This window comes from Malus domestica, chromosome 03 (assembly GCF_042453785.1).
Source record: "Malus domestica chromosome 03, GDT2T_hap1".
In the NCBI taxonomy this organism is placed as follows: domain Eukaryota; kingdom Viridiplantae; phylum Streptophyta; class Magnoliopsida; order Rosales; family Rosaceae; genus Malus; species Malus domestica.
The window spans coordinates 32,323,359-32,342,704 of NC_091663.1; the positions used below are offsets into that span (position 1 = coordinate 32,323,359).

The 19,346-nt window shown below is 39.8% G+C and overlaps 4 protein-coding genes across 6 annotated transcripts; 1 reads left to right on the top strand and 3 right to left on the bottom strand.

The window, feature by feature from the left end:
* Positions 1 to 1,905: 1,905 nt before the first annotated feature.
* On the bottom strand, positions 1,906 to 8,777 carry LOC139194535 (uncharacterized). 3 transcript variants are annotated; one of them, XM_070819319.1, is made up of 2 exons: positions 6,952 to 8,777; positions 1,906 to 3,840 (listed from the first exon to the last, which is right to left on the bottom strand). In XM_070819319.1, the coding sequence occupies exons 1-2, from the start codon at positions 8,720 to 8,722 to the stop codon at positions 2,048 to 2,050; spliced, it is 3,564 nt and encodes a 1,187-aa protein (XP_070675420.1). In that variant the 5' UTR covers positions 8,723 to 8,777; the 3' UTR covers positions 1,906 to 2,047. The 3 variants fall into 3 exon arrangements, 1 of the variants encoding a protein (XP_070675420.1); XR_011579482.1 differs by lacking the exon at positions 1,906 to 3,840 and adding an exon at positions 5,920 to 6,280 and having other exon boundaries at positions 6,693 to 8,773; XR_011579483.1 differs by lacking the exon at positions 1,906 to 3,840 and adding an exon at positions 5,920 to 6,329 and having other exon boundaries at positions 6,693 to 8,773.
* Positions 8,778 to 9,194: 417 nt separating this feature from the next.
* Positions 9,195 to 12,836, bottom strand: LOC103444882 (uncharacterized). Its single transcript, XM_008383829.4, has 8 exons — positions 12,328 to 12,836; positions 11,903 to 12,037; positions 11,353 to 11,544; positions 11,064 to 11,125; positions 10,786 to 10,943; positions 9,839 to 9,987; positions 9,604 to 9,747; positions 9,195 to 9,469 (listed from the first exon to the last, which is right to left on the bottom strand). Exons 1-8 carry the CDS (start codon positions 12,670 to 12,672, stop codon positions 9,293 to 9,295), a joined length of 1,362 nt encoding a protein of 453 aa, XP_008382051.3. The 5' UTR covers positions 12,673 to 12,836; the 3' UTR covers positions 9,195 to 9,292.
* A 6-nt stretch (positions 12,837 to 12,842) lies between these two features.
* Positions 12,843 to 14,846, top strand: LOC103444881 (uncharacterized). The gene has a single exon (XM_008383828.4). It carries the CDS (start codon positions 12,890 to 12,892, stop codon positions 14,708 to 14,710), a length of 1,821 nt encoding a protein of 606 aa, XP_008382050.3. The 5' UTR covers positions 12,843 to 12,889; the 3' UTR covers positions 14,711 to 14,846.
* A 716-nt stretch (positions 14,847 to 15,562) lies between these two features.
* On the bottom strand, positions 15,563 to 19,014 carry LOC103444880 (tubby-like F-box protein 7). The gene is made up of 4 exons (XM_008383827.4): positions 18,471 to 19,014; positions 17,360 to 17,447; positions 16,569 to 16,698; positions 15,563 to 16,363 (listed from the first exon to the last, which is right to left on the bottom strand). The coding sequence occupies exons 1-4, from the start codon at positions 18,819 to 18,821 to the stop codon at positions 15,790 to 15,792; spliced, it is 1,143 nt and encodes a 380-aa protein (XP_008382049.3). The 5' UTR covers positions 18,822 to 19,014; the 3' UTR covers positions 15,563 to 15,789.
* Between the last annotated feature and the right edge of the window lie 332 nt (positions 19,015 to 19,346).

Consider the following 19,346-nt stretch of genomic DNA (forward strand, 5'->3'; position numbering starts at 1 on the left):
ATACCACATGTCAATTTAATCCTTCCGTTAAAGTTTTGTAATATTTTTTGTCCCATTAATCCAATCATACGGCACCATGTGGATTAACTACAAAAAAAAACAAATTTTGAAGATTTAAAACTAAAAGTAAAATAAGAAACTAAAAAGCAAAACTAAAAGAAAAAAAGTCATCGTCTTCTTCATCAGGGTATGCTCAAAAATAGTTTCTTATAGTTAATCCACATGGAGCCATATGATTGGATTAGTAGGACCACATTAGCACACAAATGAAAAATATTGATGAAATTTTAAACGGAATGACTAAATTGATGGGCGGCAGTGAAAGTTAGGGACCAAATTTATCGATTTTTAAAACTCATAGACCAAAATGAGGAGTTAGATCAATGTCAGAGACTATTTTCAATAAAACCCTATATTTTGTCTAATCCATGTGTCATCATTTCATTGGATTTGTGGGTCACACATACAAACTAACTAAATAGCTGACAGAATCTTAACGGAATGACCAAATTGATATGGGGTAGCGAATGTCGGGGACGACATTGATTGATTTTGAAAGTGAGGGACCAAAATAATGAGTTTAATCAATCTCAATGACCATTTGTGATAAAAACCCAATAAGGTATTAGGTTTTTATTCATGGGTCTCGAGTTCGAAATTCTCCTCCTACATTATTATAATATTTTCAATGGTAAATTCAATAGCATAAGAAGGTTTCCCCTCTTGGCTCTCAATTATTCTATTTTGCTCCAGTGTGAAAGTGCGGCTAAGCTTACGATAATCCAAAATTCAGTGGACAAAAATCTTGGTTCATGCTTATATATTGTAGTGCTGGAAAAAATTCTTGAAAATCTCAAACCAAACCAAAAAAATTCTGATCTCAAACTAAAAAAGTCCCAAACCAAAATTTCCGAAATTTTCGAGATGAAATACTGAATTGATTACGAAATTTTGATGCAAGATTCGGTATTATATACTCAATTTTTTGGTAATCCCATACCGAACCGAAAATAAATATAATATATATATATATATATATATATATATAAAATAAAATAGCAAAAGGTTAGCTTCTTTATTCTTGAAGATTGTATTAAAGTGCAAATTCCGAGTTAGAAGGAAAAGAGGCGTGGCTACTTTAAAAAAAAAAGGGTTGCAATCATAAACATATCAAAATTTTGTTCAAGCAATGCAATTGGACTCCATGTTATGCCTAGGGTAAGATCCAACAAATAAAAACTATGATGTATGGTTTCATATTTTAATTTGTAACTTGTGTTGTAGTTAGTTTTGGAAGTTATTTTGTTCATTTCTGTGTTATGGTTAATAAATTTTCTTGTGCCGTCAAGGTTTCGTAAAAAACTGTAAGAACAAGCCTACTAATCAGTGGCTTATGCAAGCTTTTTGAATTCGATTGTAACACTTTTTCTAGGATGGACATTCAAACACACTGAGGCACGATCAAGGAAAATGGGTTATCATGTTGTTTGAATTTGTGATGCATTATTATACATTTGAACTATTGCTAACTACTAGTAGCAATATAATAGCAATATAATTGGTGTGGTCTACATGTATAACCAAAGTCCTTTATTGCCACATGTGTCGGTACGAACATCCCACAAATGTGTCTATTTCTTCAACACGAAATAAAAAAAAAATTGTTTTGCTAGTTTTCGAACATATTAGGTTTGCAACTTATTTTTTTGATTTTGGGTTTGTTACTTATTTTATTTTGGTTGCATGTTAATTTAACTTGGTATGAGTGATTGCTATTTCAATTTGTATGAAATTTGGGAATACCAAACCATCCCGAAATACCGAAAATATTTCGAGAATCTCAAAAATTGGGAAGACCAAAATTTTGGTTAACTAGATGCTAGAAGAGTATCCACAAAAATAAAATTGGGTACAAAATACTTACATTTTTATTTGAGGTACCAACAAACACGACTGCACGAACCCTCCATAAAATTTACCAAAGGAGTCCTTTTCTGCAGCACATGAAGATGCATCGATACGAATAAGCTAGGCACCGTCATTGTTCTCAAGTAAATACGGGACCAGGAAAGTTCCTTTGAGCACCAAAAGGCCACAGCCTGCTTAAGCCAAAATCCAAATTAGACTCCGGTTTTTTGGTGCATGTAAGCCTCACCTTATCATAGAGTATGGTGTAGTTTGAGCTGCTTATGTTTCTGAAATAACAAGATTGGGGACCATCGAATCTATACACTTGCTGTGTACTCCCCAATCCCCTAACTAGCAGATTGTTTTTCACAACGATAATAACCTCGGCATTCTGCAGATTTCGAAGAGAGCTGTTGGAGAATCGTGAACCAGCACTTGCAGACTTCTTCTCAATAAATCCCAATTCGACATTTTTAATGAATGTATATGATTCATTTGCTTGTTCCAAGTAGTCAGTGTACAAGTAAAGAGGAAATGTTTTGTTTGATGACATTGAGTGAATACTGGAGGATGGCGGCCTGATATTGACTGTATCGTTGAAATGGATGATCTGATTCACTATCTGTGTATTACCATCATTCTTCATGACCATTGTATTACTGTAATAGAAGTTTTGTATTGCATCAGTTGTGATATTCCCATAGGAGGACTTCACCCATCCAGTCGATGACACAGACCTGCCGGCCATAGTAAAAAATGTGCCATTTAAACCCCTGAAATCCGAAACCAATGAAACAACAAGGGGCAAGCTACTATGCTTTGAAAGCTCTCCTTCAGTTTTCGTGCTCTGCTTGTCCAACCAAAGATGCAAATTCGCATCAACATACCAAACATTCAAGGCATTTGTAACATTAAAACCAAACTTGTGGCTCTTCCCATCCAATATCTTCCCTAAAAAGGGAGTGATTTCAATATCATAAGAAGGGAGATCGAACGAGCCAATTGCAGTAATTGGTCTCCACAGGAGCGGATTGACCCCTCCAGTGAAAATCACAGTAAAAGGCCAGACTGCACCAACAACCTCACCATCTAAACTCACCACAACCTCCCTAAAAGGCCCATTTCCAGGCGTACCGCTAAGATTGTTTGCAGCAATGTACTCATTCGGAAGATTTGAATACCAAAACTCATCATTCTCATGAAACGAAACATACACCTCCAACACAGCCCTATAAGCATTCTGCGGAATCTCAAATTCCTTCAACTGTGTATCGGTCGAATTCTGGATTTCAAACCACAACCCATCATTCAAAGGCAGATTTCTCGAAATGGGCAAGATCAAATCCGCCCAAGAATGGTACCCAGAATCCAAATTTACCAAATTTTGCTCATAGTTATATTTCAAATTCTTCTCACTCTCAGCAGGGTAAAAATGGATGCTAATATTCACATGGTAAATCCCAGTATATGTTTCATTTACCAAATTCCCAAGATAAACAGCTAGTGTTTGATTGTTCTGAAGCAAAGAATAGTACCTTGTGACGTCCTTCTCGACAATCCAAACAATCCCATTCTGCGTCGGCTCCGCCGTGCAGCTCCTGAGAAGCTCAACGCCGCCGAGCCAAACCCCGAAAATCCGATCATATTGCCTCCCTCTGCAGGTGGCTTTCCACTCGAGGACAATTTTGGAAAATGATTGAGATGGGCAGTACGAGGAAGGGGTGTAGTTAGCAAAAACCGGAGGTTTGCCGTATGTGTAGCCGAAGTCGTGCTGGAGAACGTGCTGGGTGCAGGGCTTGGTTTTGGGGAGTTCTATGGGTTTGGTTACTTCGAAGAAGAGAGTTGGTGCGGCGTCGTTTCGAGGAGTGGGCTGGGAGAGGAGCTCGGATCGGAGGAGGTTGAGTTTGTGGACATAGGCGGCAGAAAAGAGCGGTTGGTGAAGGAGGAGGGGGAGGAGGGGGAGGAGGAGGAGGAGGGCCAACGGAGAGCCCACGAGTGACTGGCTGGTGGTCGAGCTGTCTGTTGCTTCGGTGGGTTTTACTTTGTTTTGGCGCTATTATTTATTTATTTATTTATATTTCTTTGTTTCTGTTTTAATTAAGTTTCTTGGAAAAGAAAACAATGGTGAGTTTTTCTTGTTGGAGAAGAAAATAATCAAGGTAGTCGTTTTTATTTGAAGAATTAAATTAAAATTTTCATTTGCAAAATATTTTTTTTGAATTAGTAAATAGTAAGTACTTGATTTAATATTACCAAATTTCTAATTGCAATGATAATTACTTTAATCAATTGTGATAATAAAGTGATAAAAGGCGTAGGGAAATTTAGTAGAAGATCTATTATATTTACCAAATTTAGTCCAAAGAAAAAAAAATAGTAATTTTGTATTTTCCACAAATAGCAATTGGAATGTCTTGGAAAACATTGTGTCATATATTTGGAGAAAGTGAACTGTCTAATTTCAAGTGAATCCATGCGTTCTGAGTTCGAAACTCTTATTTCCCTTAGATTTTTGTAATTGTTTCCAACCCTTCCTATTCCCTTAATAATAATTTTTTTTATTTAAAAAAAGTAAACCTAGAAGAATTCAATGGTAAATTTAATAGCAAAAGAAGAAGTTTACCTTCTTGGCGCTCGGTAATTCTATTATGCTCCAGCGTGGAATTACGGCTAAGCTTACAATTATCAAGGATTCAAGGGAAAAATAACTTGGTTCATGCTTATATATTGTAGCTCTTTCTCTCTTCTTTGTGTCGCTTGTATATTGTATGAGTAACGTTACACTTATCACATATTTGTACTGTCATTTGTACTATCTCTTTAATAGAGGTAGGGTCTACCAAAACATGTGAGTCTCATCTCTAGGGGTGGGTTCGGTTTCATTCAGTTCGATTTTTTGTCAAAACCAAAACGGAACCAAAACTTCGATACAGTTCAGTTCGGTTCAATATTCTTTTGGTTTTTTTTAGTTTGGTTTCGGTACGGTTTCAGTTTGTTTATTTATTTTATAAATCTTGATCTTTTATTAATATGGAATTTGGAAAAAAAAGGCTTGCATTGGTAGACTAATAATAAGAAAATGGGAAAAGTGGAAAGTGAGAAGGTATTTGTATATATAAAAGATCATATAAACCAATCCTATTCTATCAACAATCTCAATTGCAAAGAAAAATGATCACCGTATCCATTCAAAAAGCAAACAAATAGAGAAGCTCTTCCAAGTTCCAAAACCTTCCAAAACTTTCCTCTATAACCAATGAAATATTCTCCCTAATTGAACCAAGTATGCTCCTAGCCCTAGGTTAGTTTCAAACTTGGCAACAAAGTTTCACAAAAGAAACATCATGGGCATACATTCATAAAATGTATAGAGATTTGGTTCCATTTTTTTCGGTTTTCGATTTTTCGGTTTCGATTCGGTGTTCGGTCCGGTTTTTTTTCGATTTTTTGTTTTTTGAACCCACCCATACCCATCTCTGTTAGAGAGATTGTACAAATGACAAACCAAACTACATTGCACTCAAAATTGTAAGGGTAATTCATCTACTTTTTCAGTCTTAAACAATCCGACTGGCTTGAACGAGCTGGAGAACGAATCAGGAAAAGGCCGTCAAAATTGTGTCACGTTTCTCTAATTTTATGTTTGGATGAAGGACTTTCAAGGTGTCGTTTAAAAAGTTCTCTCTAATGTTATAACATGCAGTCATTTTTTAAGTTTCTCCACCTGATTTTATGTAGTGCATTCCTAAGTAATTTAGTCTTAAGCCCAGTCAACTCGTTTTAGCGCGTTCTGAAAACCATTGAAAACTCTCCCAATGACTAAGGAGTTGGATTATAACAGCTTTGACATTTGGTATAAAAAAGCGTTGGGCGGCAAAGAAAAGGGTTGGAAGTCTCATATCGGGTTCAACCGAGGAGCTAGGAATTTATAATGGAGTGGGCTAATATTTTACTTGTCTTGTTGCCCGGGAACATTTGCGTATTTTTTTCCCACTGTACCAGCCTATTCAGTTTTGAGTCGAATGTTAAATGCTGTGGTATGAAGGTCTCGTACACAGGTCTATATATACATATGAAAGAAATAGAATGTGAAATTGATAAATGATCTCTCTCAACGACGATCTATGAAGACTATGCCGCATGTATCGGTCAGACCAAGACATGATATACATCAACAAAGTTAACACCAATCATATTGCGCCTCATCATATTAGCAAGGCATCAGAAGACTGAAGTCAAGCAAATTGATCCCTAGACAATATTGTTGACCTCTTCACAAAGTCACTGTTGAAGTCTACCTTCCAGATGCTTGTTCGAGAAATTGGTATGCTTCGACCATTTCAGTGTGCCAAAAGTAGCAAAATACTGCAACCTACGTACAGATTTGGTTTGTCAAAACCTCTACTGCAAAATACTGCAACCTACATACACATTTGGTTTGTCAATAACCTCTACTTATGATCCTTTCTAGGTCTTCTTGTGAATAACAGTCTTTGAATCCGAGTTTATGTAATGGAAGGATGATATCATTTATCGAACGAATTTGACAATGTAGAATTTTTTTTAAAATTTTTTATCAAGCCTTTAGAAGCTCAATCGGTAAAGATACCTTAACTAGATTCTAGAAGATGAACGTCGATTATACTGAGATAACACAGGTTGACATGATCCAGTTTTCAGAAATCAATCAATTCCAAGTAAAACCATAACCATTTTAATGCACATACCTTAACTAGATTCTAGAATAATATCCACAAAAATAAAATTGAGTACAAAATACTTACATTTTTATTTGAGGTACCAACAAACAGGAACCCTCCTTAAAATTTACCAACGGAGTCCTTTTCTGTAGCACATGAAGATGCGTCAATATATACCAACAAACAGGAACCCTCCTTAAAATTCATCAAGGGAGTCCTTTTCTGTAGCACATGAAGATGCGTTGATATGAATAAGCTAGGCACCGTCATTGTTCTCAGGTAAATCGGGGACCAGGAAAGTTCCTTTGAGCACCAAAAGGCCACAGTCTGCTTAAGCCAGAATCCAAATTAGACTCCGATTTTGTGGTGCACGTAAGCCTCACCTTATCATAGAGTATGGTGTAGTTTGAGCTGCTTATGTTTCTGAAGTAACAGGACTTCCCACCATCGTATCTATACAGTTGCTGTGTACTCCCCAATCCACTAACTACCAAATTGTTTTTTACAACCATATAACCTTCGCCATTCTGCAGATTTCTGAGAGAGCTGTTCGAGAATTGTGAACCAGCACTTGCAGACTTCTTCTCAATAAATCCCAGTTCGACATTTGTACCCAACTTATATGTTTCATTTGCTTGTTCCAAGTAGTCAGTGTACAAGTAAAGAGGAAATGTTTTGTTTGATGACACTGAGTGAATACTGGAGGATGGCGGCGTGATATGAACTGTATTGTTGAAATGGATGATCTGATTCACTATCTGCGTATCCCCACCATTCTTCATGACCATTGTATTACTGTAATGGAAGTCTTGAATCGCATCAGTTGTGATATTCCCATAGGAGGACTTCACCCATCCAGTTGATGACACAGACCTGCGGGCCCTTGTCAAAAATGTGCCATTTAAACCCTTGAAATCCGAAACCAATGAAACAACAAGGGGCAAGCTACTATGCTTCGAAAGCTCTCCTTCAGTTTTCGTGCTCTGCTTGTCCAACCAAAGATGCAAATTCGCGTCAACGAACCAAACATTCAAGGCATTTGTAACATTAAAACCAAACGTGTGGCTCTTCCCGTCCAATATCTTCCCTAAAAAGGGTGTGATTTCAATATCATAAGAAGGGAGATCGTATGAGCCAATCGCAGTAATAGGTCTCCACAGGAGCGGATTGACCCCTCCAGTGAAAATCACAGTAAAAGGCCAGACTGCACCAACAACCTCACCATCTAAACTCACCACAACCTCCCTAAAAGGCCCGTTTCCAGGCGTGCTAAGATTGTTTGCAGCAATGTACTCATTCGGAGCATTTGAATACCAAGATTCATCGTTCTCATGAAATGAAACAAACACCTCCAACACAGCCCTATAAGCATTCTGCGGAATCTCAAATTCCTTCAACTGTGTATCAGTCGAATTCTGGATTTCAAACCACAACCCATCATTCAAAGGCAGATTTCTCGAAATGGGCAAGATCAAATCCGCCCAAGAATGGTACCCAGAATTCAAATTTTCCAAATTTCCCAACTTTTGCTCATAATTATGATTCAAAATCTTCTCAGCAGGGTAAAACAGGATGCTAATATTCACATGGTAAATCCCAGTATACGTTTTATCTATCAAATTCCCAAGATAAACAGCTAGTGTTTGATCGTTCTGAAGCAAAGAATAGTACCTTGTAATGTCCTTCTCGACAATCCAAACAATCCCATTCTGCGTCGGCTCAGCCGTGCAGCTCCTGAGAAGCTCAACGCCTCCGAGCCAAACCCCGAAAATCCGATCAAATTGCCTCCCTTTGCAGGTGGCTTTCCACTCGAGGACAATTTTGGAAAATGATTGAGATGGGCAGTACGAGGGAGGGGAGTAGTTAGCAAAGACTGGAGCTTTGCCGTATGTGTAGCCGAAGTCGTGCTGGAGAACGAGCTGGGTGCAGGGCTTGGTTTTGGGGAGTTCTATGGGTTTGGTTACTTCGAAGAAGAGAGTTGGTGCGGCGTCATTTTGAGGGGTGGGTTGGGAAAGGAGCTCCGGTCGGAGAAGGTTGAGTTTGTGGACATTGGCGGTGGAAAAGAGTGGGTGGTGGAGGAGGAAGAGGAGGACGAGGGCCAACGGAGAGGCCATGAGTTACCGACTGGTGGTTCAGCTGTCTGTTGCTTTGGTGGATTTTAATTTATTTTGGTGCTACTATTTATTTGTTTATTTATTTACTTATTTTTATTTTTTTTGTTTCTGTTTTATTAAGTTTCTTGAAGAAGAAAACAATGGTGAATTTGTTTTGTTGGAGAAGTAAACAATGGTGAGTTATGGATTCTATAAACTGAATTAAATAATTTTCTAAATGTACTAATTGATTTTCATTCTAAAAGAAATTTAGGTGAAATTAAAATCCTTGATTCTGATTTATTTCGTCCGAAAATCATAAAAAATTAATCGTTTTTATTTGTTGCAAAAATCAAATTTAAATTTTCTTTTGCAAATGGTTTTTTCAAATTTGTAAGTAGTTGAATAAAACATTACCAAATTTCTAATTCCAATAATAAATACCATAATCCGTGTAGTGAGGGTTTAACAAACTAGCCTCGTAAGCTAAAACTTTTGAGCAGCGCAGGAATCATCATATTTTTCATAAAATATATCTGACTTCATTACATAAACTCTCAGATTTACAAATTATCTGATACATACACGCAATTAGAGAGTTCGATTCAAAACTGATATTTGACCAGAGTCGCCATTCAATAAGAAAACCTCCAACGGAACATAAGGAGAGGCGAGCGACGAACCAAATCTGTACGTAGGTTGCAGTATTTTGCTACCTTTGGCACACTGAAACGCTCGAAGCCTTGGTCCGGTTCTCATCTGCCAAATCTGTGTGACATTGCCACGAATTTTATTAGAAATTAAGTGTCGGTTTGATCTTAATCGCTTGAAGTACTCTAGAAAAGCTTGGATGTGAGATAAAAGGAGATATAGCTCCTGAGAGGAAATGGTTAAAAAACTACCTCGACAATTCCTTTTCGAGGGGCATGAATAGCCAAACACAGGCAGTAATCACTCTTCGTGGGTTCATAATACCTAGAACTGGAAGCTGCAGTATCTTTTTTGACGAGCATCTCCATGAATAGGCAACTAGCATCCCGATATCCCTGCAAATCGACTCATACCACCATGAGGGAAAAACAACTACATCAAAAAAAGAAAAACTACACAACCAATTTAAAGTTTCTGGGTGAAAACCTTCCACAGCCGCACTATCACGAGTGCTTGAGTATCTAAGAGCAATATACGACCAAGTGAATCTGTAATCGCAGCCAATGTGCCACTAGGTGATAAGGTAAGCTTCTCACCCTTTCTCGGGAAATCCTTCAAACATGTCAATGGTGAAGCTGTCACAAATCATGTCAAAAGTGAGCGAGAAAGAGTTTAAATGCAGTTGATTAATGATTCGTAAGTAGGCCTCCAAATCCATAACGAAAAAATTCAACTATTATAATAGTACTTAATGCCTCGTTTGTTGTCTAGGGATTGGATTGAAATGGATCCACTATATCAAGGTATGTTGAAGAAAGAAACAAAAAAAATTGTGTCCACTTGAAGGTAGAAGATGGAATACTCATTAAGAAAACTTATTCATTCCACTCCTCCCCAAAATGGCAGGATTAGAAGGGATAAGTTTTCTTCATGTCTAATACCATTCGAATCGCCTCAACTTTTAAAATCACCCACCACATACCCTGAATTTATGGGCCAAGCCATTCCAATCCTAGGCACCAAATGATCCCTTATGGTTTAATTCCATTTGAGCTGACAATAAACCACGCCTTATCACTCATCTCCTTAGACTTGATTGAATGTTCCATTACCAGTCCAAAAGCATGGTAGTGCATATTTAAAAATTTCGTCTTATAAAAGGTTATTGTTATTTATTTTGATTACATATAGAAAACTTCCAAGAGCCAACAAAGTATGGAAAACACAAACAGTCATGCAAGTAGGGGACATGACCACCACAGACAAGGATGCAAGGGAAGTAGTTACTTTAAAGATGAGTTACCATTTCTCTGTTCTTTGTGATTATAATCTTGTCCTTCTTTCATTTATACATTCGAGGTGAAAAACTACACAATTGTACTTAGGCAACAATCATAAACTTTAAGTTAATAACTAAAGTAAAATAATCTCACCTCGTGCAAATGGTTGAGGTTTCTCCTCTGATTTTTTAGGAGAACCCTGGTCACTCCGCCAAATCATTTTTGATAATGAAGCAATTGTCGAAAATGTTGCAGGCACAACTCTAGATAAGATTGCTCCGACCAAAGACCTATTTTTGTCTTCCGAAAGCCTTTACATGGAGAAACAAAATGTAGTCAATAAATATGAGCACTCTTAAGTGAAACAAATATAAGACTGCACTTAACACTAAGTGAGAATCCTGTAAGTTGTATCATCCCACCACACTAACCTGAAGGCTGAAATCACGGCATCCTCTCCAACAGTGATTCCACAGTAATAATGTTCGCTTGACTGCCCAACAACAAAAGCAGCTGAATTCAAACCCAGAATAACTTCAGAAGGTTTTCCATGATTTATAGGGAAAAACACCAGAAGCATTACTATCAGAAAAACTACGAAAAATTGATCATCTCCTTTTGTCATGTTTTGGATGCAATGTGTGTTTTTATAATCTTGCTCCATTTCATGCAATTAAAAGGGAAAGAATCAGAATATTTAAATAAGCAGGGTGAATATACCTGGATTTCCATCAGTGGCGGAGGCATAATGCCAGTAATTGCTGCATCAGCACAAGTACCATACTTGCTGACACTCCATAACTGGTAAGGTAATTTACCATAGGAATGTCCAAAATCATCTGAGCCTCGCTTTTTGGGTGTTTGATCCCAAAACCGAGACTGTGTATCTTGAAACCACTGGTGCAGCATATTCTACATTCCAAGCATGTAAAAAATATTATGAGAACCTACATTGATTGAGCTTCTAAATGCTAGAAGCAACTCCAAAATTTAAACCAGAAGATAAGGGGGACCTAAACTTTTTCCCAGTCTCTGCCAACAGACATCACATACAATCTTCTTAATTTAAAACTTATCTCTACATTCCCACTCCTCCCGTTAGTGTAGTTAATATCGATTGTTCAAAAAAAAAAAAAAAATCTCTACATTACAAGTGAAAGTATGTGAAATTAAAGATTCAAGACACATGCTTCATGCTTCACGCTCAAAGATGACATTACAGCTAAAACTCTTCATAGCAAGGAATGAAAAAACAAAAAGTTTCCCCTACCTGAATATCCAAGCCATCAAAACGAGCAACCATGCCAGGCATAACAACACAAACCTCCTCTGAGGATGTTTCATGGGTCAAGTCTCTCTTAGTTCCACGGACCCTCAACCTTATAATCCGCACAGGATACACCATCTGTAAATCCACAAACTCATTAAAGTTGCATGACCAAGACCATAACTCAAGTTTCCAACAGACGATGTACCATAAGTAATCATAAAACTATCATATATGCAAAATCTAAATTAATTAAAGTCAATAACTCAACAGTTCAATAATCAATACCAGAAATAACCACAATGACATACAAAATCGTTGCATTTACTAACCCCATATGCAAAAATCTAACAAACCCAATAAAATTCACATCATCCTAAGACAAAGTTCATCTAATCAAACCCAAATCACCAATTTAGCAGCTTTACCTGTCTATGAATCAAATCGCCACCCAAAGAGAAAAAGAGGAGATACCCAGACGAAGTCCCGGCAACAACCACCCTTATCTCGTCAAACACCAACCACTCCACCGCCGTGACGAACTCCGCCTCTATCGGGGACAATACAGGTCGGATCTTGAGCCGGGTCCCGTCGGATTCGGACCAACCGAGAACCACAATAACGGACCGGTTGGCAAGCGCGATCGAGTGGGTGTCGAGGGCGCAGAGGAGGTTGGGGTTGTCGACGAGCCAGCCTTCCTTTCCCGCGCCTAGCTCGCCGAGCTCCTCGCAGGCTATGCTGCCCAGCTCTGTCGTATGAGTTCGCTTCGCCATGGCTGATTGATTGGATCGGACTCGGAAATGGAGAAGGAAGACGAAGCAAGAGGTGGAGATCTATCGGCACGGCTCTGCGTTTAGCTGGAGTGCACTAAACGGCACCGTTTACCCGTTTTATTTTAAAAAAGCTGGAGTGCACTAAACGGCATCGTTTATCCGTTTATTTCATCTCTAATGAACGACCGCGCTGGTCAGGTCCTCCGAGAAATCGAAAATGCTGAGTCAAGACCCCTCTCTCTCTAAAACCCTAAACCCCTCTCTCTTCCTCCTCACGCCATTCTCCAATCCTCTCCGCAAAACCCTAACCCTAAAGCCCCTCACCGTGGCCCCCAAAACCCTCTCCATTAACTCATCCTCCCAATTCCCGCTAAATTCCGACCCCAATTTCACATTTTCCCGCCAAATTCCCCATCTACGGCGGGACCTCCGCTTGTTCGCCGGCCGGAGCAAGAAGAAGGCCGGAGGCGGACCGTCCCCGGGCCGAATCGAGGGTAACGCGGATTCTCGCCGGGAGGTGAGGGAAAATGCTCGCAGGAAAAGCAAAAGGCTCGCCGAGTCCAATTTCTATAGGCTCAAGAACCAGAGCCGGAAGTACGCCGATAACTTCACCGAGGACGAGCTCCAGCAAATCGGGCTCGGGTATGACCGGATGGTCCGGTTCATGGAGAAGGACGACCCCAATTTGCGCCACCCGCATGACTGGTACAAGTACGGAGAATTCGGGCCGTATTCCTGGCGCGGGGTAGTCGTTGGCCAACCGGTCCGCGGAAGGTTTACCGACGAGAGGGTGACGATTATTGGGGAAGTAAAGGACCAGGAGGAGTGGGAAAAGATTGAGCAATTTGAGATGAGCCAAGATTTTGGGAAGAGATTGGGGCAATTGGATAGAAGCAAAGGGAGGAAGTACTTTTGGGTGTTTGTGAGGCACCCGAGGTGGCGGCTTTCGGATTTTCCGTGGCAGCAGTGGACTTTGGTGTGTGAGGTGGTGGTGGAAGGCGAAAAGCAGAGGCTGGACAAATGGAGTTTGATGGGCAGGCTTGGGAATTTGACTAGATCTTTGATAACAAAGTGTGCAGCTTGGTTTAGACCCGATATTATATACGTGAAGAGGCCAGTTTATCAGTGCAGGTTCGAGCCTCAGGACGATTTTTTCAAGGTGTTGACCCCGTTTCTTGATCCAAAAACGGAGGAGGATTACTTGTTTGAGCTCGAGAAAGCTGATGGGAGTGTTGAAATGTGCACTTACTTTGGTGGGTTGTGTAAGATTGTGAAGGTGAATCAGAAGGCGTTTGTGGATGATGTGGTGAAGGGTTATGAGAAGTTGAGTGATGAGGAGAAGTCAAGGTGTTTGGGGTTTTTGCTGAAGAATCATCCGGTTCAGTTGTTGCATCCGTATACGAAGGAGTGGAAGGCCAAGTTGGAGGAGTGGGAGTTGGGTTGTGATGCGCCGGATGGTGATGATGAGGGCAGCGGCATCAATGTGGCCGAGAAGGAGTTTACGGAGTGGGTTGAGGATGACGAGGTTGATAATGAGGAGGATAATGTTGTTATGGAACTGGAAGATGGTGGTGAGAGTGAATTTGAGGTTGATGATGAGGAGGAAGGTGATGGAGACGATGAATTGGGAGTTGACGCGGAAGAGTTGAGTGAAGAAGAGGATGAGAAGTACTGGGAGGAGGAGTTTGAAAAGGCGGTGAGTAGCTCGGATGCAATGGAAAAGCTAGCAAAACAGAGTGTAGAGGCAACTACGGAGTACTATAAGAAGCAATTGAGGACAATGGAAGGGAACAAAAATCGAAACTTGGAGGACGACGAAGATGGTGATGGTGATGAAATCGTCATGAGGGGAAAACGACCGACAGTGAGTGCTGAAGAATGGAAGGTTGCTGGGTATGGTCCATGGAGGAAAAGGATCAAGAAGAGTAAGATTCCTCCGCAACTGTTTTTGCGAGCAGCGGTTCGACCCTTCACTTACAGAAATCTTGTGAAGGAGATAGTTTTGACTAGGCATGGAATTGTGGATGGAGATTTTTGAGGAAAGACTTGAAGAAGCATTTGCATTTCTTGAGATTTGCCTCTTGTTCGGATGACCTTATTGACTGGTTTAGCACATTTCAGAGAGTAGATGTATCTTACTGAATCGATCTTAATGAAATTTGATTTATGTAAAATTCGTTGAGTTGCAATCTGCCCAACCTTTGAATCAATTCTTGCTCCACTGTTTTTTGGTGGGGAATTTTGCTGTTTGGTTTGTTGCGCGTTAAGGAAGAAGGGATGGCTTCTTCAACACTGCAATGCAATAATATTAAAGACGAAGTTTTCAATGGATGAGTTTCTTACTTAAACAAAGCGTTTGTGAGAGAGTTTTTTCTTTCAATGCGACAGTCGCACTGCCGCGTTAAGATTAAAGAATACAAATCTAGAACTCGCAAGGTTTCAATGGATGGCTTGATGGCTTCATCCTTCGGAGGATCATAATATCCAAAAATATCTACAATACTCCGCCACCACTTGGAGCCCTTAGATCCAATACAACGGATTCAAAGAAAATTGGACAACCATTGGATTGGATCTAAGATAGCATAGTGGCGGAGTATTCAACGGCCCAGAGTCTTGTAGCTTCGCTGTCATAGATCGGGGTGAAAAAATCAAATCAATCTTTCATTCAAAGCCATTGAGATGTGACATGAATGTAAAATCGACTGGATCTCCTCCTGAGTAAATGGTAGGAATCCTCATGACCACACAACACATACCGTTGAATTTTGATCCAACGGCTACAAATAATGGATCCCTCTAAAAGTTATAACCGCCCGTGTTGTGTGATCACAAAGATCCCCACCATTTGCCCAGGAGGGGATCCAATTCCCCCTTCGACGCCTTACAATTATTTCTAAAATTTACGTATATTAAAAACCGCCAATGATTTCAACAGCAGCCCATGACAAAATCATACAAAAGCAATATTTACATAATAAGCATCGTCCAACCGAAACTGAACCGTTGAAATTTCTTATGTAGAGTGGAGAACATAAGGAAATCTCCACCGGCACCGGCACGAGCTCTTTAAATATAACATTAAGAGAGAAAAAATCAATACAAAAGAAATAACCTTTACTCACAAGCCAGTTTGGTGCCAAAGCTGGTAAGGCAAATAGCAAATGCCTGGAAGGCTGACAAGGGCTGCCTATAATCCATGGTAAATGTATCATCACCCACTTTCCCGAACTGAAGAACCGTTTCTTCGTCTCCTTTACCTCCTGGCTGGCTTGGGTCCCCAGTTGCAACGAGTTGAAAGTTCTTTACTGATGCCACCGTGACCCGACCATGGAAATTCAAACACCAGCACTGCAACTGATCATGCCATCTTGGAGCTTTGTTCCTCAAGACGGTGTAGCCATAACTGGTAGAAGCTGTTTTCTTCAACTTACATTTGTCCATGGGTTTTTCAATGGCAGTTTCATCTGATGGTGGGCAATTAAGAGGGCAAATCATCCTTCTTGGACCTCTTGATTTTAGAAGGTTGAATTTGTAAGAGACCTGCCCAACTTCAAAGTTGCCTGCCGGAACTTGGGGGCTTATTTGCTTGCTTGCAAAACGACGGGTAGACCTACTGCTTGCAGGCTTTGCACCACTATGCGGTGGCTGGCTATCATAGATTGTAAAATTGGTGCCCAGAAAATCCGAGCTGCAAAAGTTCAAGAAATCGTGTTTAACATTCAAATTTGTTCTTGTAATCCAATGGAATGCAAACTACTAAAAACTCACTGCCAAGCTGGTTCTGAATTCTACAAAATGAGGATAACATGTCAGCCTAACTTGGTATAAAACCTCTCACTGACATGCCGAAAAATGGTCCTCTAACTTAACTTCCTTTCACAAAAAAGTCTTACCTTAATTTTCCCACATAAGCATTGCTTCCTTGGGATATGTCATCAGCATCAAGTGATATTATATACTCGTTGTGTGAGCCATGCCTATATCTCCGTGCAGCTAAAAGAAACTTTCCCTTATCAGTGAATGCTGGACGAAGAGAGGAAAAAAATCGCATGAGAATAAGAAACCCTTCAACAATAACCATCACGCAAGCTGTCAAGAACCACTAAAAAAAAGTATCAAATAACACAAAAGATCAACTGCATACAAAAGGAGAATGAGAATTAAGAAGGCAGCAAGAGTCACTACAGCCCTGATCTTCTGCAAACTTAAAGTTCACAGTAAGTTAAACATCTCAAACTTAAAGGTCTATTTTACAAAGTTTTTTTCAGCATCGACCAGGTGCCCCTCAAAAATTTCTTCTTCAGGCAAATGATATCTCTCTAATTGTTAGAGCTATGACCTGCCCTTTCACAGGTAATTAGGTTGGGTCAGGCTGCAAACCAAATTAATATCAAGTCAAAAACTATTTAAGACCAGGAAATCAAAGGTTTTGTTTGACAATTCTGACATTGCCCAGATCCTACTGAGTCAAGTCAACTTAGCAATTCAATCGCCAGAAAAATTCCTCCATTTCTTCAAGCACATTAAAGTCAACTTAAACAGGTTTGGCCCAAGAAATTTGCCCCTTCAGATATTGGCTTTGGTGACATGCAGGTCAAAATTTTCAGATAGTACAGCAAAACAGCTTTTGAAGACACATAGGAGGAGGAAGTCATTCGGAAGTTGTTCTCATATACATACTCACATTGGGTAAGTGCTAGATAAAGGTAAAATGTTGAGGTCTTCTTGTTTCGTTTTATTAGACATTGGTGGGTAAAATCGCGTGGCCCTGGCTGCAAGAATAAAAAAGTGTAAGATCATCAGTTTCAGATCAATTTATTAAACACCACTACATTTAAACCATTGAACACATTATTATTGTCAATGATAAACCGGAAGCAACTTAATATTAAAACTTCAATCTCTCTTCAAGAGATGACTGAAAACCAGCTATACCAGAAGCAGAAAAGAAACAATCTTCATATATCATTCTCTTTTCCCTGTAAGAACTATCATTGAAGTATAACAATAACGCGCCAGAAAATACCTAATTTCTTCACTAACAACATTACCGGTTTAGATTTTAGTTGCTAAAAGGAGACATAACTTTATGGTAGATTTCATAAAATTTATTGCTTTTCAGACAAAACAAAAGATTCAAAACAATATATGAAATACAAATGGCTGGGTACTCATTGGCAAGAGCATATATAACTTCCAAAATTTTGGTATATTTAAAGGCATGCACCTTCTTAACAATGCACTTCAAAATTTACTCACTTAGTTCATAACTATGCCAATTCACTCTGATCACAGGCGAACCCCGCTATAACTTTGCGAACCATTAAAGTGTTTAAACTACCTAGTCCTTGATCTTGCGATCATCAAATAAAATCGCTTATAATTTCAGACTTCAATTGTAAATTTCATTTTGAAACCAATCACGATATCATTCTCAAAAGGGGGAAAATGTTGAGCTAATCCTGCAAAAGAATACAAATGCGGTGTGTCTCAAAGGATGCACCTTCTTAAAAATGCACATTCTTCGAAAGTCAGTCGCTTTTTTCGGATCTGATCACAGATGAACCCCATTATGACTATGCAACCCATTCAAGTTTCAGATTTCTACAGCAAATTTCAACACACGTCTTTCGAAAACTGCAGGATGCACATCTTCCACCAAAATAACAATTTTCCAAACAATCCTGATCGATCTCCTCAGAACTATTCAAATTCCAGATTACACAAACTTGCTTAACCTAAATTCTGCTAAAAGTGAATAAACAAATCGAAAACTAAATCGCCATAGGGAATACCTGTTTAAGGCACGAAGGGAAGGTGATTTTTCCACTGTACGACGGCGACCGCGCGATCTCCTTGGTGATATCCCTCCACCGCTTGCAGACACAGGCACAAGCGACCACGTTTTGGCGGTGAGGCCATTTGTCCTCGCTAGACTCCACTCTCCGTATGATCTCGCCAAGGAGCTCCGGGAGCATAGCCGACCACGAAGACGACGACGAGTCGGGGCAGTCCGCAACGCGGTCCAACTCGGCCGAGTCTCGGGAGACTCGGTCGTCCCCCCCACGCGCCTGATCCTCGTCGCGGAACAATTCCCTGAAGGATTTGGAGAATTTCCGGGAGAGAAAGGCTTTCCGAAGAGACATAGTTTCGAATTGGGGCTCTAGGGTTAGGGTTAGGGTTCCGATCTCGAACTCATTGCGAAGGAGAAGCAGTTTTTTTTGGGTTTGGAGAGAGAGAGAGAGAGAGAGAGAGAGAACGAGAGTGGTAGGGGTTGATGGTGAATGAGAGAAACTGAATTTTGATATCGCGACGCGGCTGTGACGGGTGAGGTATGAGAGGCCAGTGGACGCGTGGCGAGATGTGGAAATAGATGTAAAGCGGCATTGGGTGACGGGGGGTGAGGTTAGTGGTGTTGTGAACGCGTGGTTGGCGTTTGACTGTGGCTATTAAACGTAACAGCTGAAAGCCGGTAGCGGCAGAATACTGTGAGTCAGTAACCAGTGACGGCCAGTTATTGCTTGTACTTTGTTTACCTGTCTATCCAATTTACTCTATAACTGTGTCAGAAGAAAGAAAAAAACAATAAAAAAAACTGTGGTTTCGGTCCATTTTTTACTATTTTTTTATCTAAGGACGAAATTCTCCACCGTTTGCCGCTTAGGACAGGA